At 43.5% G+C, this 23,633-nt stretch overlaps 1 protein-coding gene across 1 annotated transcript; it reads left to right on the top strand.

The window, feature by feature from the left end:
- The first annotated feature begins 14,360 nt into the window (after nt 1-14,360).
- Nucleotides 14,361-21,648, top strand: LOC310660407 (C-C chemokine receptor type 5-like). Its single transcript, XM_083405125.1, has 3 exons — nt 14,361-14,479; nt 16,323-16,512; nt 17,621-21,648. The coding sequence occupies exon 3, from the start codon at nt 17,641-17,643 to the stop codon at nt 18,715-18,717; it is 1,077 nt and encodes a 358-aa protein (XP_083261251.1). The 5' UTR covers nt 14,361-14,479; nt 16,323-16,512; nt 17,621-17,640; the 3' UTR covers nt 18,718-21,648.
- The last annotated feature ends 1,985 nt before the right edge of the window (nt 21,649-23,633 follow it).

The following is a 23,633-nucleotide window of genomic DNA, read 5'->3' on the forward strand; positions in this document are numbered from 1 at the left end:
AATGTGAGAGCGTCTGGGCTACTATATTTTAGGATGTACTTGCTTATCTGTTACTTTCCAAATCACTATTTTCACCTCCGGTCTCCAGTCAGAGTTTTGCAATTGCAAACTTGTGTAATTCGGACAAAGAATCATTGCAACACTCCTTTTCCAGATGCTGCCCTTACCACATGGTCTATGGAAGCTTCTGATGTATTTGAAAAGACTGGATGTCTACAATGGAGTACAAAGGGGGAAGGATCTTCATTCTCAAACATTTGAATATTTGAGAATGCAGTCATCTGTGCCTCTGAAGATATCAGCATCCCTGTTGTGATAAGTTATTTGTTTAACATGTCCGTGGGACCATCACTGAGGGGTTTGTGAGGGAGATCTGGGTATACAAATAGATGAATCTGCCTGAATCTACACAAGAAGCTTCACTCAAGCTTCTATTGCATTGGCACCGGACTTCCGTGAGGCTATCACATATGCGAAAAAATAGCTTCACCACTAACCCACTATGTTGGCGAGCTTGTGGCTATAAGGGCACATTTTTCCATGTGTGGTGGGAGAAAGTAGCATCTAATAATAATAATAATAAAAATAATAATGATAATGATAAAATTATTTATACCCCACCCTCTCCAGCCAAGGCCGGGCTCAGGGCGGCTAACAACCAATAATAAAAACAAGTTGACTGAAATACAACTTAAAAAACAAGGTGAAATACAACATTAAAACATTAAATGCAGCCTCATCACAGGAGGAGAAAGGAAAAAAAAAGGGGGGGGGGAATCAAATTGACTCCAAGCCAAAGGCCAGGCGGAACAACTCTGTCTTACAGGCCCTGCGGAAAGAAATCAGATCCTGCAGGGCCCTGGTCTCATGAGGCAGAGCGTTCCACCAGGCCAGAGCCAGTGTTGAAAAATCCCTGGCTCTGGTTGAGGCTAATCTGACTTCCTTAGGGCTCGGGACCTCTAGGGTGTTGCTATTTATGGACCTTAAGGTCCTCCGTGGGGACCTTAGCAATCAATTTTAGCTGAACTCTCAGCCCCACACATTATGCGGTTCCCTTTCATATGTTCCCTAAACATGACTAGCGCACAACCCAAACCCCCAACAACACACCGTTTTGTGGTGAGGCAAGCTGTTTAGCGTGTGATTTCCTGCTTCTACAGCTGTATTAGGCACTCTTATTTTGGGTCCCTTCAAGAATTTTCCTCTCACTAAAATGTGCATAATTGAGATGGATCTTCTTACCTACCTGCATGGACAATAAATGCGCTACACGGTTGTTAATGGTTTTCTACATTGTTATTTTGCATAACATACTGATATTTATTTTTTTTATAGAGAGAGAGAAAATCTAATTAGCAATTAAAAAACCCCAAAAAGGAGCTAAGGAGAGAAGCATCCTCTTGCCAGTATGAAGGCTCCATACTGTCCCACTGAGCTTCCATTGATCCCAAAGGGGCATTATATGGCCTAAAAGGTAAAGATAAAGGGACCCCTGGCCATTAGGTCCAGTTGTGACCGACTCGGGTTGCGGCACTCATCTCACTTTATTGGCCGAGGGAGCCGGCGTACAGCTTCCAGGTCATGTGGCCAGCATGACTAAGCCGCTTCTGGCGAACCAGAGCAGTGCATGGAAACGCCGTTTACCTTCCTGCTGGAGCGGTACCTATTTATCTACTTGCACTTCGTGCTTTTGAACTGCTAGGTTGGCAGGAGCAGGGTCCGAGCAATGGGAGCTCACCCCGTCGCGGGGATTCGAACCGCCGACCTTCTGATTGGCAAGTTAAACCACAGAGCCACCCGCGTCCCTATTATATGGCCTAGTACAGCTCAAAGAGATGCATTTGGTGAGCTGCAGCAAGCTCAGTCCCTTTGATGCTCAGACTATGCAAGCAGGTCGAGTCCCAGAGTTCTTTATGGGGGTCATACCTTATCACAGCCATAACCTTGTTCTAATAAATAAATAAATAAATAAATAAATAAATAAATAAATAAATACAGATTTGATCAGTTGCTTCACAGCGTGAGACCATCGAAGCAGCAGACACCAGTTAAAAATTAAGATGAAACACAAATAATGCGGATTCTAGAAACAATTCAAACCATTCCTGCATACTCCAAAAACCACAAAACCCATCCCTACAGCTGTACGATTGAAGTTTCACAGATGTCTGGGTTGCACTTGAGGGAAAACCTTCTAAAAGAAAAACATATGCAAAAAGTGCCTAAACATTGTGACACCGGGCACAAACCTAATATCAGCTGGTAATGAATAATGTTGCAACACTAAAAGCCCAGTTTTTGGTAAAAGCTGAGCACATCTCTGGGTCATACAGTTCTCTCAGTAGTGCTGCATCTGAGGAGTGTGGATGACAGCCAGACCTATGGGTATAGGGTGGTAAAGAAATCATCATCATCATCGTCGTCATCGTCATCATCATCATCGGAGAAGTGGTCCCTTAAGAAATCTGGTTCCAAATTGTTTAGAGTTTTAAATGCAAAACCTTGAACTACGTTCAGTAACATATCAAAAGACATTGCAGCTCCCTCAGCAAATGTATTTTATTTATCAATAAACACATCAAAGACACATTAGAGTTGTTTTATCCCAGTTTCTTATTGATGATCATTGACCATGATAACAAAGGTTAGATTTTCAGAGGAAATTTTTCTAAGAAAATGCCTGAGATTTTTCATTTTCTCTCCCCAAAAGAGAAAAGGCCACTTTGCAGAATTTTCTTTTACTACTCTCCACTATTTTTTGTGACAGCAGCCGCCCTCCTCCTCTCCTACAAAGCCATGGATTGCGGATTGGTCCAGGGTATTGGTTTTTTAAAATTATTTATTTAATTGATACTCAAAAAAACAAAAAAACAAGACAAGAATAGAAACAGAAGAGTAATAAAGGCAATATTAGACAATATTCCAAATCCTGAAGTCCGTGCAGGCCCGACAGGGCGGCTTCTTCTTATTTGCTTCGCCGGCCGGCAGAGGCTGTCTCTCCACGGGGTTTTCAGCCCCGGCCATCGAGGTGGAGAAGGGGAAAGGGAAAGCGGGTGCTGGTCGGGACGTGCTGGGGCTGGGCGCCGCCAGGTTGGGTGGGAGAAAAAGGAGGCTGAGAGTGGTTGTCAATGGCAACTCCAGTAGGCCGCTTCCCCTTTTCCCGTTTACGCTGGAGTCTTCTTTGGCTTGCCACGCCTGCGGGCTCTCTTCCGGCCAACGCTGCCAATGACAGATCTTAAAATCTTGGTGTCGGTGAGATTCGGAAATCGTAGCACCTTGCGCCTGCTGGACCTCCTGAGCGGAGCGGGTTGTGTCTTGCTCCTTGTGAAGTAGGGGGAAATGTGAGGAGTGTTGCAAGCCGGTGCAGAGGCAGAAGGTCTGGCCGAGATGGTAGAGCACGGCTTCTTTGTCAGGGGCGTCTTCCTAACCCAGTGGAACACCAGTATCATACGCCTCTTTGATGGGTTGGACATGCTGAAGAAGGTGCTGGAGGCCCAAAGACCAGGGTAACTTCGAAGCGGAGGACACAGCAGGCAGTTCCCTATCAATGGGGCCAAATCCAAGCAAATGTTAGCTCCAGTCCTGTTAAATCGATCCAGCACTTAGGAACGTTAAATAAGGAATTAATTCCTCAGGCACTTTGAAAAGACTCTATGTGGCTTTTCAACAGCTGGGAGCTCCCAACGACTGCCACTGTTGACAGCCTGTTGCCCCTTAAATCTGCTTGAATGGGTTATGTCACAATGGTTCCTTAAGCTTTCATCAGCAGTTTGTGAGCATGAAAATGCTGTTGGGAGTTTCAGCAATGAAGACTCAGGCATAACATACTGTTTGAAAGTCTGAACATTTCCTCTTTTTTATTTAACAAAATTTATATGCCACTTTTATAATTTATATACAAATTATTAGGAGAGTAAGTTAAAAATATACTGTAGTTTATTCACTTATAGGCTAGTTTACATACTTTATTCCTTCTTATACTTCTACCCCACCTTTCCTCCACACAGCATATACACTTCTGCCTCCACCTTCTCCATTTTATCCTGACAGCAATATTGTGAGCTAGGGCCATAGCTCAGTGGTAGAACAACTGCTTAGCATGCAGAAGGCATCAGGTTCAGTCCCCAGCATATCCTGGTGGGACAGGGAGAGATCCTGCCTGAAATCATCATCTTCTTCTTCTTCTTCTTCTTCTTCTTCTTCTTCTTCTTCTTCTTCTTTTATTAAAGATTCTTTTTGTTCTGCATTGGAATAATAATAATAATAATAATAATAATAATAATAATAATAATCCTGCTGCCTGATAAAACTTCAACAATAAAGATTGCTTTAAATAAAGAACTGGGATTTTGGAGTTCACCTATTTCAAAGTGCCATCTGCTAGAGTTTTCGTGGGCAGCAGGATTTTCCTTGTGTACCTGGTTGTTGTTGTTTTAACGCCAGGCTGCTTCTAGGTCACTTGGGAGACGCTGTGTCTCCTTGCCCTCTTCGAGCCGAGAGCAGGGGTGTTTGGTCCAGTGTGTCATTTCTTAACAAGTGGCTTTCATGTGGGGAAGGACATTCGTGTGGGTTCTGCTGCAGAGCGTGGGCAGGCAGCAGGAGAGATCAGGCGGGAAACCCACTTTGAGAAGGAGCAGCTTGCACCCTGCACCCAAAGGCACCCCACCCCTAACTTCTCCTGGGAAGACACAGTCAGCCCAGGACGTCCATCTTCTCTCCTCCTAGGCCTTTTCACTGCTTCTCCTTCTTGCTACCCAACCTCTTTCTTCCTGCCTCTGCTCATCCAACACCCCACCCTCTGACAGTCCTGGATCGCTCTGGGTCACCTCACCTGACCCACAGCAATCCGGGGCTGCCTCCATCTGATTCAGCTGAACCATGCACCCCCCAAAATAGGCCCCATTCAGTTCTGGATTCAGCCCAGTCTGGTGCACAACCCCCATGTATACCTTACTAGTGAGATAAATATTTGCATCCAGCCATCTGTTACATGACAGGCACTGAAACTGCCTGGTCTCCCTGTACAGTGGTACCTCGGGTTACATACGCTTCAGGTTACAGACTCCGCTAACCCAGAAATAGTGCTTCAGGTTAAGAACTTTGCTTCAGGATGAGAACAGAAATTGTGGTCCAGCAACTGGTTCAAGTCCTACCTTCCAGGGCAGGAGAAAACAAGCTTCTTTCCTCTTCCATATGACAGCCCTTGAAATATCTGAAGATAGCTATCATATCTCCTCTAAGTTTCCGAAAGGCGGTGCTTTTGGTGGAGGTGCCAGTACTCATCTCTTGATAGAAGCTCATGTTCAGTTCTGATAAATTACATCAAATTCTATTGTCTCTGAAAACCAATACACTTTTCAAACCATTTCACCAGGTTAATCGACATGGAGAAAGAAATCCCGTTTCAACTTTTCCCACTAATGAGGTCAAAGAAGACATTTGGCCACAAGGATATGGACAGCTCACAACGGTCTGATAGCTGCTGTTGGAAATGAAAGCACGTTGTGGTTGATTGATTAAATTTCTTTCTTATTTATTAAGATACTCCTTGATCAGACTATAATGGTTTTCTTTGCTTGTTTAATTACCGGTATATGCTCCTAACAAGCAGAAAGCTGAATTCTTCAAAACTATAGAAGAGAAACTCTTTGATATTTGATGGCAAATTAATAATGATGGGTGACTTTAAGGGTGAGGTGTCCCTAGATTTAGACTGATCTATAAGAAAATCAGACTCTAAAGAAGGGAAACTACCTAATGCTTTTTTCGACATGGTGGCCAACATGGATCTAACTGATATTTGGTGTCTCAGACACCCACTGATCCGGGAATCCACTTTTTTCTCAAACGCAACAATTCTTCAAGTAGAATAGAGTTGTAATGGGCTTTGAAAGACCTGACAACTAGAGTAAAAAAGGTTGAGATCCAACCAAGGACGTTATCAGATCACAATGGTATTCTGATGACCATGGCAGGCTAAATGATGCGATACTACATCATATAGAAATTGTTAATAAGGGAATATGTTCCCTACAAGAATTTTTCAACCTCAACCTTAATAAAGGAACAGATCTAAACATGGTTTGGGATGCCAGTAAGGCGGTAATGAGAGGCTTTTTAATCAAACAAAGTGCATGCATATACACCCACACCCACCTCCACACACCATGGAAGCTCAAATTTTGCTAGCCCAAAGATGGAAAATGAGCGAGATCCCTAGTAAGGAAGACTGGCAACTTAAGATGATAGAATTTGCAGAAGCAGCAGGTTTAACATAGAATAAGAGGGCAAGAAGAATCTTTATTCAAAGAGGAGTGGAACTTTTTTACTGAATATTTAGAAAACAATTGTGTACAATTGAAAACGCTGGTAGTGTTTAGATAAATTCAACAGTATGGTAAATATTTGAAGGATGTAAATGATTAGATTTGCTATAGTAAGATATGCAGGAATGATGATAAGTAAAATGAACCATGAAAGGGGAAGGAGGGAAGTCAATTGTTACATCATATTATGTAAAATGTTTATTTTGACTGAACAATCCAACCAACTCGTCCTCTGTCCTCCCCTTCTCCTTGTGCCCTCCATCTTTCCCAACATCAGGGTCTTTTCCAGGGAGTCTTCTCTTCTCATGAGGTGGCCAAAGTATCGGAGCTTCAGCTTCACGATCTGCCCTTCCAGTGAGCACTCAGGGCTGACTTCCTTCAGAATGGATAGGTTTGATCTTCTTGCAGTTCATGGGACTCTCAAGAGTCTCCTCCAGCACCTTAATTCAAAAGAATCAATTCTTTGGCAATCAGTCTTCTTTATGGTCCAGCTCTCACTTCCATACATCACTACTGGGAAAACCATAGCTTTAACTATACGGACCTTTGTTGGCAAGGCGATGTCTCTGCTTTTTAAGATGCTGTCTAGGTTTGTCATTGTCTAAACATAGCAGAGTCTAATAAATTCTTAATATTATTTTTTGTTGTATAAGATGTAGTTTGTAATCTAACGACACCAAAGTTAAAACATTGTCCCACTGAATAGGTAAAATATTCAGTTCTTTATTCATTTCACAGATTCTGTACATTGAAATCAGTTAGAATTGTACCTTGGATCCCAAACGCCTTCGTACTTGGACGTTTTGGCTCCCCAATGCCGCAAACACAGAAGTAGTGAGTGTTCCAATTTCCAAACGTTCTTTGGAACTCGAACGTCCAATGGTACTTCCACGGCTTCCAATTGGCTGAAGGAGCTTCCTTAATTGTTTAGCTACTAAATCTGATAGGTACTCAATGACCTCGGGCCTATTCCTGTCTTGATGTACCTGCAAACAAGGGTTTCCCAGACTTGGGTCTCCAGCAGTTGTTGGACTACAACTCCCATCATCCCTAGCTAGCAGGACCAGTGGTCAGGGATCATGGGAGGTGTAGTCCCAAAAAACAGCTGGCAGCCCAAGTTTGAAAACCCTGCTCCAAACCATCACCAATTTCAATTTCTTCTCTGGTAGGTCCTGTCTGAGGAGCTACTAACCCAACAGTGTACCAGTTATGGCATTCAAACCAGAAACCTCCTTCCCCAAGGCTAACAATTCCCTCTGATGTTTGTTTTGTCAAGAGACATTGGTCGCACAAAAGTTCACACAGTGAGGGAGTTTCAGTCTCTGTTGTACCTGTTCTGTCCACTGTACCTTCCACAGCTACCTTAGTGTGTTCTGAGATCTGCAACTAGTGTGCTTCCTCCTCTGGCGCAGAATAACTGTCGGAGGGGAGGGCATGGAAACAATTTTGCAGTTCATTTTGCAGTTCCAGTGACACAGCATGGCTCCCGACAGACCTGCCTGTGCATGTCATGTTCCCCCAAAGGTTCTCCTCCTCCAATGGGAGAGCCAGTGTGGTGTAGTGGTTAAGAGCGATAGACTCGTAATCTGGTGAACCGGGTTCGCGTCTCCTCTCCTCCACATGCAGCTGCTGGGTGACCTTGACCACTTCTCTGAAGTCTCTCAGCCCCACTCATCTCACAGAGTGTTTGTTGTGGGGGAGGAAGGGAAAGGAGAATGTTAGCCGCTTTGAGACTCCTTCGGGTAGTGATAAAGCGGGACATCAAATCCAAACTCTTCTTCTTCTTCTTCTCCCTCCACCATAGGAGCACCCCACCTGTGTTGCTGTTCCAGCACAGTCCACTCTGCACGATCGAGAAATTCCTCACCTTCCCTTAAAGCTCAAAATGTGGCCATGCAGGCCTCAAGTTGCAGTACCTTCTCTTCCAGCAAGGCAACCAGTTTGCAGTTGCTATGGTTGTAGTTTTGCATGTTCTCAAGGTGGATGACAAACACGGCACAGGTCTTGCAAGTCACTGCAGCAGCAGCTCCCTCGCTTTCCATATCTCTTGGTCTTATGCACACTGTGAGGACTCAGCTATACAGCTGCAAACAAAATGTTTAAAGTGTGTTTTAGTGCAATATACAATGTGATGGTGATGATGGCCCTTGTGGAAAATTCAATGTATTTTTAAAAACGCTTTAAAAAAAAGCATTTTCAGAACTTTTTTTTTTTTAATGTGTATTGATTCCACCTGAGACAGCACTCTGGGCCTCTCCCACTAAATGCCCTTGCAAACGTCCTTGTTTATGAGTCCTGTTCACAGGCTCCTCCCCCTCTGACCATGTGCTCTAGCAGAGCATACAGCCCCTCCCACAAACTGTCAATCAAGTCTCCAAACAGCTCAGACAAACTACCAGCCTTAATCCAAAAGACACACGCTCACTCTCTTCATTCTTGTCCACAAGTCCCTTGCAAATGCCCATGCTTACAAGTGCCGTTCACAAATGATCAGTTGCATACATATATGTGTATATCTAGCCTGAGGAGTTTGCAATTCTATTCTGACAGTGGGGAAAACATTGAAGACAGAAAATTAAAAGCTTGCACCATGGCAGTTTAAGCAAGCCAGTAACAATTGCTGCACCACTCAAGTTCTGAGTCCAATAGGCTTCCGCAAAACTCTTTGCTGGGTGGTGCCCTTAGTCATCTTTCAACAGAAATTGAATAATGTAGAGTACAGCATGTTGACAGGGTTGTTTTCTGCCTTGACCTCAGTGACCAAAATTGCATATATATGTAATATTTCTGGGTTAGCTGAGTCTGTAACCTGAAGCATATGTAACCTGAAGCGTATATAACCTGAGGTACCACTGTAACACATTATTATTATTTTAAAAAACTTCCCCATACAGGGCTGCCTTCAGGTTTCTTCTAAAGGTGTAAAAAGGCAAACAGCTGTATTAATACATTGTGAAATAATGCAGACTCTCCCAAAGATAGCACAGTACACAATTTATTAGGGTCAGCATGGCTGCAGTTGCATACAGAGTAAAGGAGGAGTAAGTTCCATTGAACTCAATGGTGCTTTACATGCAGAAGGTTCCAACTTGAGAAAAACTCAGCCTGAAGTCCAGGATCAATTGCTACTTATCCAAGTAGACAATACTAGATTCATGGACCCAGAATCTAACACTGCCAATGGTAGCTTCAAATGTTCATATGCACCTATCCAGGGCTTAATGTCTCCCTCTGGTAGAAGATCAGGTAACAGAGGAACTATTGATCATCCTGGGCATCACGGTACTTGGAGCAAGTTCTGAGAGAAGGACTATCTGAGTCCAATAGGCTTCTGCAAAAGTCTTTCCTGGGTGGTGCCCTTAGTCATCTTTCAACAGAAATTGAATAATGTCAAGTACAGCATGTTGACAGGGTTTTTTTCTGCCTTGACCTCAGTGACCAAAATTGCATCTATATGTCCTTTACAAATGATGGGTGACATCCTGGAAATCTGCAGAGATGTGGATATTTACAACTATAGCACCTATTAAACTGGATATAACTCTTATTTGCCATCCCCCCAGGAAAATATAGTTTTAGTATGGATCGGACTTAAAGCTAATAATAATAGAATCCTGCCTTTATCTTACCATGTCATCATCTCGCAGGGAAACCACATGTGTAAGGGAGCTGCTGCAGTCACATTAAAAAACAAAAACCTAAAGAAGTTTTGGGAAGATGCAGTTGTGAATGGAGGAGCTTCTGATGGGTGGAGAGAGAGGCAGCAGGGTGCTTTGCTTTTCCCCTTCCAACTACTTTTTCTGCTCCATCTATCACCAACTACATTCTCTCCTGGTTGGATTCCAGGGCAGGTTCATGAGAATAAGCCTTGCTCAGAGTTTTGACCTTGCCGTTCCCTTTGTCAAACAAGAAAACACTAATCATGGTTTGATGTACCTTAATGGCTTAAGATCTCTTCTCCAAAGAAGCCTAAAGTTTAGGAATATGAGCAGTTCCACTGAATTTGGTGGTGCTTTACATGGAGAAAGTTCCAACTCTAGTCCTTGACATCTTCACTTATAGGGTCCGATTTTCACTCTGGGGAATATGGCAGCCCTGTGAATGGGGATTCAAACCCTGCTCTCCCATTCCTCGTCCAACACTCTAACCTTTGCTATAAACTGGCTACTTGCTGATATCGCCTGCTTTTGAGTTACAGGTAGGTAGCCATGTTGGTCTGCCATAGTCAAAACAAAAATAAACAAATCCTTCCAGTAGCACCTTAAAGGTAAAGGGACTCCTGAACATTAGGTCTAGTTGTGACCAACTCTGGGGTTGTGGTGCTCATCTCGCTTTATTGGCTGAGGGAGCCAGCGTACAGCTGCCAGGTCATGTGGCCAGCATGACTAAGCCGCTTCTGGAGAACCAGAACAGTGCACGGAAACGCTGTTTACCTTCCCGCCGGAGTGGTACCTATTTATCTACTTGCACTTGGACGTGCTTTCGAACTGCTAGGTTGGCAGGAGCAGGGACCGAACAACGGGAGCTCACCCTGTCACAGTGTTTCGAACCGCCGACCTTCTGATTGGCAAGTCCTAGGCTCTGTGGTTTAACCCACAGCGCCACCCACGTCTTTTTCCTGTAAGACCAATTGCAGTCGTTAACAGTTGTCTACAGGTTTACCATACCTATCAGCCAATCACCCATTCCCACCACCCTTCTGAGTAATACCCTTCCCCACCCTCTCGCAATATATAAGGGTCTGGTGACTTCTGTTTCAGTGTATCTGAAGAAGTGTGCATGCACACGAAAGCTCATACCAATAACAAACTTAGTTGGTCTCTAAGGTGATACTGGAAGGAATTTTTTTATTTTGTTTTGACTTATTTTGAGTGACTGTTTGCTGTTGGAATACTGGATAAATCTGATTGCATACCTGTAGTGGTTCTAGGGGTTGCTCGTGCATAAGCTTGTCCCAACGTCTGGCTGGGTTGCCTGAGTGAACCTTTCCTGTCCGGGCAGCCACTCGCCAGTGACCGTCTCAATCGCTGGCAGAATCCGTCAGTGGGCGTTTCTTAAACTTCTTCCAGCAAAAAAGTTCTTTGACGCCAAGTCTTCTCCTACTCTCCTTGCGCGGAAGCCTTCTGCGCAAGGAGGGCGTGGGCAGCGGAGGACCTCTTCTCTCCCCGCTGGTCCCCGGCAAGGAGTCATGGGATCGCCTCGCCAATTCCTCCATCTCCCCCCCTTCTCCACTGGAGCTACGCTGATTCTCTCCCCCAGAAGATGGGCTGCCCCTCCCACTCCCGGGACGCTCTCTGGGATCCCTTCGGAGCTTGCTCTCTCCCTCAGACACTGATGGCAGTTCCCTGACAATAGCTATTTAAGTATTATGGACACAGAGCAAGCAAAAAATGGTCCTGCTCCTGTTCCTGTGGTCATTTTAAACAAGGCAGTTTCTCGCACCAACTTCACTAGCCTATGGTAGGGAATACATTTATGAAATGGGATGTCTTTGTCACGCTTAGTATTTCAGTATTTGCCACGGTGGGTGGTGTTCAAGTGAAGAGTCATTTTCAGAAAAAGAGACATTATTCTTTCACTTGTTGCTAAACAGTCAGTGGTGGAACTGTGTACTCTAATTCAGGAAATGATACGCTCCTTTGAAATCTAGGCACAGAATCTTGCTTTGTCACAAAACCCGTGATTTTCTCATCAACAAGAAGAACGGATTGGTGAGTATTCATATTTCTATTATTATGTGTTATCGATACACAGCTCATAAATAAACTTTATTTGGAGTAAAAAACTTACTTGGACTAGGAGGAGACTTGACTATTTTTTTTTTTAATCACAATTTCATGCCCTGCTCTGGAACATACTGATATTATCTATGTCTCAAAGAGAGCATATATAGAATCTGTAAGAAGCGACATCAGCATATTTCGCAGAAAATGAGCTTATTGATTAGGTCCTTATACAATGCAACTTATATTTTAAACCAATACAGTTCTGGTGGAATAAGTTGGGCTTCATTTGCTTTGTATATATAAAACAGTATTATGCCACTTTAAAGAGTCACGGCTACCCTCAAAGAACCCTGGAAACTGTGGTTTGTTAAAGGTGCTGAGAGTTGTTAGGAGGCTCCTGTTCTCCTGACAGTGCTATAGTTTCCAGAGATCCCTCTCACAGAGCTACAATTCCTGGAGTGGTTTAATCAATTCCTCTTCCCAGGGTTTTCTAGAAACTATAGCACTGTCGGGGAACAGGGGTCTCATAACAACTGTCAGCATCCTGAAAAAACTACCATTACCAGGATTCCTATTGTTGTTGTTGCTGCTGCTATAGCACATTTCATCTGAAGATCACAGAGGGTGGTTTACAGCATAAAGTATTTAAAGTAGTACGATACTTCTTTAAATGTATAGTGCAGAAGCGGCCTTGCTTTAAATTTATCACATGTTATAGCCATTCGGTGACTTTGAAGGGAGTATTATAAGATCAAGTGCATATTAAAACCCCAATTCTATTTTTTTAAAAAAAGATATTTATTAAAGTTTTCAATGTATTACAAAAATTAGAAAAAAATAAAAAAGAGTAAAAAGAAGAAGAAAATACAAAATAAAAACAGTTAAAAACAAATCAGTCTTTCCATTTCATATTTTTCATTTACTTGTTTCCCCGACCTCCCCACAACTCCCCTTCTTGCATTCCAGTTCAATTGGTTAATTCAGCAAATCCTTTCCCTCTTTAATTTTATCTTAATCTTTTGTCTTCACATATTATAACTTTTATCACCTTTTGTCTTCACATATTATAACTAATTATCACCTGTTAGCAATCCATCTTTACATATTCCTTATCATTGCTGCTAAAAAATCCCACTTAACTTCAATCTAGCATCATTCTAACATTCATTAATTTTACAATGTTTCTGTAAGTATTCTTTAAATTTCTTCCAGTCTTCTTCCACTGACTCTTCTCCCTGGTCTCGGATTCTGCCGGTCATTTCCGCCAATTCCATATAGTCCATCACCTTCATCTGCCATAAAACCCCAGTTCTAAACACAGTTACTTGTTGGAAGTGTGTGCTGTTCATTTCATGCTGCTAAAGTGTCGCAGAAATTCATCTTCATTCTCAACTTCTCCACATCCCTTAATTTTGTTGCGCTGTGAGCTCTCCCACTCAAGACAGGACAAAGAGAGAGAATCATCCTGGTGATCTGGAGAAGGAAGGGACCCACAGTGAAGGTCTTTGACAATGGTCCTGCCCTTTGCTTGCTAAGATTAGGATACTGTGGAGATGCCTTCAGGGCAGAAGTTGGTGGTGGTGAGAAAAGAAATTGGAGGGTGCTGAACTGGGAGACACAAGCAACGGTGGTCAAGGGTTAGGCAAGGTTAGGTCCCAAGTGCCCTATGAAAAAGGGTGGTCAAGGGTTAGGCAAGGGTTAGGTCCCAAGTGCCGTGTGAAAAAGAGAAGCGGTGAGGAACTTCCCATCTTCAGCTGCAACTACTCTCATCAACTGGCTGGCCCCCTTCCCCCTCCAGGCGTTTGGAACCACCTCCCCTGTGAGGAAGACTAGGAGGAACATCAGTCCTAGGGGCGATGGTATCAACTGTGAGCCGACCTACCAAAGACAAGCATGAGAATAAGTTTGCCGATTCCCGCTAGCTCCCAGAAGACCACACCCTGTAAGACTTCTGGCTTTGTTACAGCCACTTTCTGGAAGGTTGGGTTGCCACACAATTTCTCAGGGGCCAAGAAGCCCCGTCCTGTTTTTCTGAAATATGCACAACCCATTTATATCCAAGCTGTTCATTCCAAGAATCTTGTAACATCAAGAATTCGGTTTCTGAATCTGCCTGTTTTCTTATTCCTTTCCCATCCCTTTTTCCTTTCATGTTGTGCCTTCTTAGATTTTAAGCCTGAAGGCAGAACAGTGTTATTTTTATTCACCCGTAAGCTACACTGGGATCCTATCTGGCTCAAAACAGGGGTATAAGTCTTCTGAATCAATCAGTATACTCTCTGTGTCCCGCCTACAACACTTCACCACCCTTGACTAGTTCATCATAATGAGTTATTAAGATAACAGATTGCAATGAACCAACATGTTGAGTCTTTGTTAGTGAGACTGCAAGCTCCAGAGCAGTTTCTCTTACCCATTTTTGGAACTGTAAGTACAATTCACTACGTTTCTGCAATAGTTTGAATTGTGTTTTTTTTAAGTTCTCACTAAAATTATCAAACACCTGAGTCCTTCTTTCTTTTATTACACACGTTCTGCATGCAATTTGACCTAATATACACATATCTGCAAGGAATTTTGCTTAATATGATGCATTTTGTGTATTGTTGTCAATAATATCTGGATTTCTATGCCCACTGTCTCCTAACATGTGCATTTTGTTCTTGACTGAAGAACTGCATTGCAAAATGTGGAACAGTGTTCATTTTGAAGGAGGCCTGTGTTTCAGTTCATGCATTATTTTGAGAAGTCCGAATCAAGGCAGTTTGCAAACTGAACCAATTCCCGTACCCACCCCCCACTGTGCCTGGTGGGTGGCAAACCTCAGGGTCTTGTGTTTTCCATCAATTTTGGAACCTGGAATATAAACTATTACAGCTTGGAATCTAGCATGCTACAAGCATAGCCAAAATATCTCGGACAAACACAAGCAGGTTTAAATCTCATCAAGTTTGCAGAAGTTGCAGATTGAAGAGATCTTTGATAATATTATCAGCTGGTTAGAGGCAACTGCTTGTGGCTCTTATTGCTGGGAGGAAAGCCCCAGACCTTCATCCTGAAATGCAAATATTTGTTAACTTAAGATTCAGACAGAAAGGAAGGCCTATTTTTAAGTTCTTTTTGCATGAACATTTGAATGGAAAGGGTGTGGTCTGCTGTGTACCCATCTGCCTCACTGGAAAGGGGGTATTGTTGTTGTTTGCTATAGCTAGCCAAGGACTAATAGGGCAAGTGCTTCACTTGTATGTGTAGGAGATGTGAATTCAAAGTCCTGTTGAACCAGAAATACTATTTTCTGGGCTAAGAATGGATTTTAAGACTGGAAATCTAGGTTGCGCTGCAAGCATGGAGCTCCCAGATCTGTGTTTTCTGCCAGGTGTTGATTTGAAAATGTGGGAGAAGTACAGAGAAAAGGAAGGGTTTGACCGATGGATGTGCGCCATCAACACATTCGGATCACACATACACTCACCACATGTGCATATTCACCACACACACAGCACACACAAACAAGCAGAGAACTCACATATTGTCACACAGGCATAGACAGCCACGAACACACACAAAAACAAAACAGGAAGAAACCCTTTCCACTCCAGTGATGGGGTGATGCTGATATTGCTTTTCCCCCCTTTGCACAAATCTTTCACTTTGGGAGATAAAGAATCTTGTGCATTAAAGATAATCTGTGCTCATTACAGTATCGCTATATGCGATCTTGCTTTAAATCCTGTTTGCTCTTGCGAAACCTTTGGGGCGTTCATACAGCTTCATTTCTTGGCAGTGCAAATCCTATACCTTTAGGCTGAGAACCTGCAACCTGTCATCCCGCAGATGTTCAGGGTGGAGGGAGCTGCCCCACATTGGTGGTGCTATAGAACGAGTGCCCTTTCAGACAGGAGTAATAGGGTAACATTGGGGAAGCATCAGGGGGGAAAATGAATGAAGTACACTGATGTGTTGACAGTCCACCACGAATGCACTATTATTGTGCCAATGACACGTTGCAGAATTCATCCACAAAACCACCAGTCTGGAGCTGCCCAAAGCTGTGAGGGCTAGCAGGCGACTTTGTCTGGCTTGGCGGGCTGGATCTGGCTTGCCAAACACAGTCTACACGTTCCTGTCCTACACCCAGACTTGGACCAAAGTCTCCCCTTTCCTGCCATTCCATGGAAACTGCTGGATGTACATGAAGGACTTGCAGCCAGCCTGTTTTTAGAACTCCTGCTCCTCCTATAGACACCCAACTTTTTATCATTTCTTACAGCTGGCGGCCGAGAAAACAGAATCAGCAGCATTGAGCATTTCCCGAACATTTGCTCTAAGATTTGCACAGCTCACGACAGTGATTTGGAATTGCAAGGGAAATAAACTGACGGTTTCAATAGTCAGGAGAGGTTTGGGTAATCAAAGTCCTTGAATTCTCACCTCCTGTGCTGGATTTTACCAATTGCAGGGTAAGTGATCCTAACATTTTACTCAGAAGCTACATGCCTTGGCTACCACAAAAGCCAGATACCACGATACAGAACTCTGAATGAATGAAGGAAACAGGTCCCAATTCTAGAGACACTTTTCCAGGAGAAAGCCCAGCATTGAATTCAGTGGGACTTAGGGACACATATCGGTTTACCCAGTCCTATAGACACCCAACTTTTTATCATTTCTTACAGTTGGTGGCCGAGAAAACAGAACGATACTAACATTTTACCTATATCGTGTTATCGTGTTTCTAATATTCTGTTGGGAGCTGCCCAGAGTGGGGTATAAATAAATAAATTAGTAGTAGTAGTTACATGCCTTGGCTACCACAAAAGCCAGATACCACTATACAGAACTCTGAGTGAATGAAGGAAACAGGTCCCAACCCTATAGACATTTATCCAGGAGAAAGCCCAGCACTGAATTCAAGTTTCCAGTGTTATATCTCCCATGCCATATGGCAGAAATGAAGCTCAGTAGTAGGCCATTTGCTTTAGAAGCAGAAGTTCCCTGTTTCCATGCCTGAACACTTCAGATAGAAAAGACTCCTGCCTGAATCCTTTGAGAGCTCTTACGGTTGGATAGACCAATGATCTAATTCAGTATAGGGCAGTTTCCTGTCTAACAGTGAAGACATTCAGGGGGAGAAGCTGGTCAGACAGACATTTAGAGGATTTTATGCCAATATCTTAACATGAGTTTATTCTCCATATTTTGCCACTGCTTTACTCTTTATTGTTTGCATTTAGCCTGCCGGACAATACAGTGGTACCTCGGGTTACATACACTTCAGGTTACAGACTCCGCTAACCCATAAATAGTACCTCGGGTTAAGAACTTTGCTTCAGAATGAGAACAGAAATCGCACGGCGGCAGTGCAGCAGCAGGAGGCCCCATTAGCTAAAGTGGTGCTTCAGGTTAAGAACAGTTTCAGGTTAAGAACAGACCTCCGGAACGAATTAAGTAAGTAACCAGAGGTACCACTGTATACCGATCCTCATCAACAGACTATATATTTAGCATTATAACTGATTAAAATACTTGGTTTAATTGTCATTGTTGTTTCTTATTTCATGTATATAGATTCTTCATATTCAGTGACGATGGATGATTATTCCACGATGCCAGATTATGGGATAACGACAACTTTTGACTATGCGGGTCTAGAACAGCCAGTCACTGACAAAAATGTGAAAGGATTCATCTCTTACTTTGTGCCACCGCTTTACTCTCTGGTGTTCATATTTGGCCTGCTGGGCAACGCACTGGTGGTGCTGATCCTCATCAGATATAAGAAACTCAAGAGCATGACTGATATCTACCTGCTCAATTTAGCCATCTCGGACTTGCTTTTCATCATCTCACTCCCATTTTGGGCTCATTATGCAACCCGTGAGTCTTTTGTATTTGGAGATACAATGTGCAAAATTCTTTCTGGGGTCTATTACGTAGGCTTCTACAGTGGAAGTTTTTTCATCATCCTTTTGACTATCGATAGATACCTGGCCATCGTCCACGCAGTGTTTGCATTAAAAGCCAGGACGATCACCTATGGCACCGTCACAAGCGTCGTCACTTGGGTGGTGGCCTTATTAGCCTCTGTGCCAGAATTTGTATTTCACCTTGTTCAAGAGGCAAATGAGAAATGCGGATGTACCATTCATTATCCCTCAGAAAATGAAAAAGTATGGAAGCAATTTCTAACTTTAATGAAGTTCATTTTGGGCCTAGCCATTCCTACAGTCATTATTATCTTCTGTTACCTGCGGATTATCATGATTTTGATTAAGGGTAGAAATCAGAGAAAGCAGAAGGCTTTCAAGCTTATTGCTGTGATCATGGTTGTTTTTTTCCTCTTCTGGATGCCATACAACATTGCCCTCTTGCTGCGGACCTTTCAAGATTCATTTTTTTCATTTAATTCAGAGAATAATATTGAGGGCAAGGTAGCTTTCAGTGTTGAAGTCACAAGAGTAATTGCTCTGATTCACTGTTGCATCAACCCTGTGATTTATGCCTTTCTGGGTGAAAAATTTCGGAAATATAACTCTATATTTTTCCAAAAGTGCTTGTTAGCTCCTCTCTGTAGGCTCTGCCCAGGTTGCAATTATCCTATTTTGGAACGGTCTACTTCCTCCTATATAAGTTCAACAGAACATGAAATTTCTATTGGTTTGTGAAGTGGTTTCCTGTTGTCTTTGTCCATCTTTTCTTTCTAAAGACTTTAGTTGGTTAGGGTTGCCATATGTCCGGGATTTCCAGGACATAGCCAGAAGATAATAATAATAATAATAATAATAATAAATTTTATTTATATTCTGCCCTCCCCAGCCGAAGCTGGGCTCAGGGTGGCTAACGACAATAAAATAATACAACATTCTAAAATCATTTCATTATAAAATTAATTCAAATCAAATTGATGGCAACCTTTGGGCTAGAGTTCTGTGAAGATTGCCAAAGGAGGGAGTCAGGCTGTGCCCTGGCCAAAGGCCTGGTGGAACAGCTCTGTCTTGCAGGCCCCGCGGAAAGATGTCAAATCCCACAGGGCCCTAGCCTCTTGTGACAGAGCGTTCCACCAGATCGGAGCCCTGGCTCTAGTTGAGGCCAGCCTAATCTCTCTGTGGCCTGGGACCGTTTTTGTTTGAAGACCATAAGTTCCTCTGTGGGACATACCAGGAGAGGCGGTCCCATAGGTACGAGGGTCCTAGGCCGTATAGGCCGTATAGATAGCAGTGTCTGGGAAGAAATCGCTTAAATGTCCAGGCAAATCCGTACGTATGGCAATTCATGTCGGAAGTCTAGTTTGGGGCAAGTTTTCTTAAAGCTGCTTCTTCTTTTTTGAGATTTTGCAAAAGAAGCCCAACAACTCTTGCGTCCAGATTTTCACTTTTTGAAATATGCCAATCCAATGTTGGTATATCTGACCAAAGTATTTTAGACTGCTAAGGGGAAGATGAAAACTATGTGTTAGGATACCCTATGACCTTTGGAGGGAAACCGTTCTCGCGCCCTTCCCCCTTGGGGTTTCCGTGGGAGCAGGCAGATCTGGTGAGACATATTTTGATGTACTACAATTCTTGTTATGATAGGTGGTGAAAAACTGCTCATGCAAATTGTTGAAAAATACTGAGCTTGTAGAAATAAATGCCGAACTCTCGCTTTGGAAGACAGTTGTATCAGGAAAGTGAAGACAATTCCTATCGATTTTCTCTCAATAGGAGATGCAGAAATGGATCACGAAGCCCAGGATGTTAATGAGTTATGTCTGCCATTATCTGGTCCTCCAATATAGGTAAAGGTAAAGGGACCCCTGACCATTAGGTCCAGTTGTGGCCGATTCTGGGGTTGCAACGCTCATCTCGCTTTATTGGCCGAGGGAGCCGGCATACAGCTTCCGGGTCATGTGGCCAGCATGACTAAGCCCCTTCTGGCGAACCAGAGCAGCGCACGGAAACGCCGTTTACCTTCCTGCCGGAGCGGTACCTATTTATCTACTTGCACTTTGAGGTGCTTTCGAACTGCTAGGTTGGCAGGAGCAGGGACCGAGCAATGGGAGCTCACCCCGTCGCAGGGATTTGAACCGCTGACCTTCTGATCGGCAAGTCCTAGGCTCTGTGGTTTAACCCACAGCGCCACCCATGTCCCTCTTCCAATATAGAGAGACATTAAGTCCTGGACAGGTTCATATGGACATCTGAAGCAGCCTTAAGTGGACCAGAACATTGGTCCATTATTAACCCAATACCTGGATAGGCTGCAGCTGATCCAGGACTTCAGGCTGAGTTTTTCTCAAGTCCTGCTACCAGAAGGCCCTATAAGGGAAGATGTCAAGGACTGAAGTTAGAACATTTAAGCACCACCAAATTCAATGGAACCTCCTCCCAGTTCACTCTGTATATAACTGCAGTCACGCTGATTCTAATAAATTCTGTATTATGCCACCTTTGGGAGAATGCATATTATTTTATAATAGATCAGCACAGGAGCTGTTTGTCATCCTGGGGTTTTGGGAAAGGTCATAATGGGCTCCTGTACTACCTATACGTCTGTCAGGTGCTGCTCATATTCCTAAACTTTTGGCTTCTTTGGAGAAGAGATCTTAAGCCATTAAGGTACATCAAACCATAATCAGTGTTTTCTTGTTTGACAAAGGGAACGGCAAGGTCAAAACTCTGAGCAAGGCTTATTCTCATGAACCTGCCCTGCAATCCAACCAGGAGAGAATGTAGTTGAGGATAGATGGAGCAGAAAAAGTAGTTGGAAGGGGAAAGGCAAAGCACCCTGCTGCCTCTCTCTCCACCCATCAGAAGCTCCTCCATTCACAACTGCATCTTCCCAAAACTTTAGTTGGTTTTTTTTTTATATGACTGCTGTAACTCCCTTACACATGTGGTTTCCCTGTGAGATAATGACATGGTAAGATAAATACAGGATTCTATTATTATTAGCTTTAAGTCCTATCCATATTAAAACTGTATTTTCCTGGGGGAATGGCAAATAAGAGTTATACCCAGTTTAATAGGTGCTATAGTTGGAAATATCCACATCTCTGCAGATTTCCAGGATGTCACCCATCATTTGTAAAGGACATATAGATGCAATTTTGGTCACTGAGGTCAAGGCAGAAAACAACCCTGTCAACATGCTGAACTCGACATTATTCAATTTCTGTTGAAAGATGACTAAGGGCACCACCCAGGAAAGACTTTTGCGGAAGCCTATTGGACTCAGATAGTCCTTCTCTCAGAACTTGCTCCAAGTACCGTGATGCCCAGGATGATCAATAGTTCCTCTGTTACCTGATCTTCTACCAGAGGGAGACATTAAGCCCTGGATAGGTGCATATGAACATTTGAAGCTACCATTGGCAGTGTTAGATTCTTGGTCCATGAACCCAGTATTGTCTACTTGGATAAGCAGCAATTGATCCTGGACTTCAGGCTGAGTTTTTCTCAAGTCCTGCTACCAGAGGCCCTATAAGGGAAGATGTCAAGGACTGAAGTTGGAACCTTCTGCATGTAAAGCACCATTGAGTTCAATGGAACTTACTCCTCCTTTACTCTGTATACAACTGCAGCCATGCTGACCCTAATAAATCGTGTACTGTGCTATCTTTGGGAGAGTCTGAATTATTTCACAATGTATTAATACAGCTGTTTGCCTTTTTACACCTTTAGAAGACACCTGAAGGCAGCCCTGTATAGAGAAGTTTTTTAAAAAAAATAATGTGTTATTATTTTTTTATATAGTTTGGAAGATGCCTAGAGTGGCTTGGGCAACCAAGTCAGATGGGTGGGGTATAAACAGTAAAATTATTATTATTATTATTATTATTATTATTATTATGGAATTGGACATCCCTATTTTCATCAGATAGATGTTGGAGAGTATGATGGCCCATGAAGAAATGTTGCAGCATTTGGGGATTTTTAGTTTAGAGCAGTGATTCCCAACCTTTTTTTGGCCATGGCCCACCTAAGCATCCAGGTTCCCAGCTTGATAACACAGTAAGCGTAGCTAATAGAAAGGAGGATTTATTGCAAAAACAAACAGATAGCTCTGGACAGCTCTGACAAAGCCGCCGGCATCATTATTCAAGATGACCCCTCTGAAGACCCCTTCTGAGTTTTGCAAAAGATATTGAACTTGCTTATCTTACGTCTTTTGTTTTGCTTCTTGTCTAACAGCCCTCCCCTTAGCCGACTCTTAGGAGGGACTGGATCAGCTCCAATCTCTTCCTGTTCTGACAGACTACTTCCTTCTCTGTTCCCGCCTGTTGGAACTTCCTGAGAACTTTGGCTGGGTTCCCTCCCACTCTCAGTCATTCCCTTATCATCCAGCATTCCAAGGGGTGGGGGAGTTGGCACTAGCCAATGCTCAGCCTGCATAAGAGTTAACTCTCTCTGTACCTGGCTGCCTTCTTCAGTTGGCTGCAAACCTTCACTGGGAGCTGTCTCATTCATGACGGCATCTCTAAAATCCTGGTGTGCCCCTCCCCGGTGACATATAATTCTTATTATTCAAAAAGTGAACTCCTATTCATGTGGATGAAGCCTAAAAGACCATTAGTTGTTAATAACTCATTCTCGAATTGCTCCCCTTAAAAATCAAATTGCCCCCGTGTGCGTCGTGTGCCCCATGTTGGGAACCACAGGTTTAGAGGAAGGCAAGTAAGATAGAAGAGGAGACATGACTGTCAGAGACATGGCCGGCAGAGAGGACTCAGCAGAGGGGGAGGAAGAGGCAGAGGAAAACAGGAACTTGGTTCATTCACACCACGAAAGTGAGATAAGCCCTTCTCGCTCTGGGTTGCTGCCTGTAAGTTTTCGCAGCAGCACAGAGATGAGGGAGCAGGATGCAGGTGGTCGTAGGGGGTTGGATTCAACTCCAGAGGAGGAGGAATTGGCTGCACCTGAGTCTCCAAGAAGTAGGAGGGAGGTGTGACCAATTTGGGTGGTCCATCCCTGCCACTTAATGGATCCTCCCTGCAAGCGATTGGAACAAAGTAAGACCAGCAGGAAGCGGGGGTGGGCTTGGCTTATATCTGGCCTTGGGAAGGGCCAGAAGCCAGTCGAGTCAACCGACTGACAGTGAGGTATGAGTTGTGGGAAGCTTGGATTGCTGAAAGCCCGTTGTTGACAAATAAACCCTCAACTAGTCGAACTGCCGGTGTGTCGTGTCTTGTGTGGGAGAAGTGCTAAACCTGACATGAAGACAAGTAGAAAGAGAAAGGTTTCTCTCCGTTTCTCATAGCAATAGAACTCGTGGACGTCAAATGGAACAGAATGTTTGAAGATTTGGGACAGATGAAATAAAGCACTTCTTTGTGAGGTGTGTAGTTAAATCATGGAACTCATTCTTGCAGGAGGCAGTGGTGGCCACCAAATTCATGGAGAGGGCTATTGAAGGCTACTAGCCATGTGGCTATGCTCTGTCTCCGCAGTTAGAGGAGGCAATGCTTCTCAATATCAGTTTCAGGGAATGGCAAGGGGTGAGGAGGGTGCTTTGGTGCTCATGTCCTGCTTGCTGCTTTTCCACAGGCACCTGATTGGCCACTGTGAGAACGGGATGCTTGACAGCATGTACCAATAGCTTG

The sequence above is a fragment of the Podarcis tiliguerta genome (genome assembly GCF_965153285.1).
Source record: "Podarcis tiliguerta genome assembly, chromosome: 12".
In the NCBI taxonomy this organism is placed as follows: Eukaryota; Metazoa; Chordata; class Lepidosauria; order Squamata; family Lacertidae; genus Podarcis; species Podarcis tiliguerta.

What these genes read in the sequence shown, in the direction of transcription:
- LOC310660407 (XM_083405125.1), top strand. Translation starts at nt 17,641, where the DNA reads ATGGATGATTATTCCACGATGCCAGATTATGGGATAACGACAACTTTT.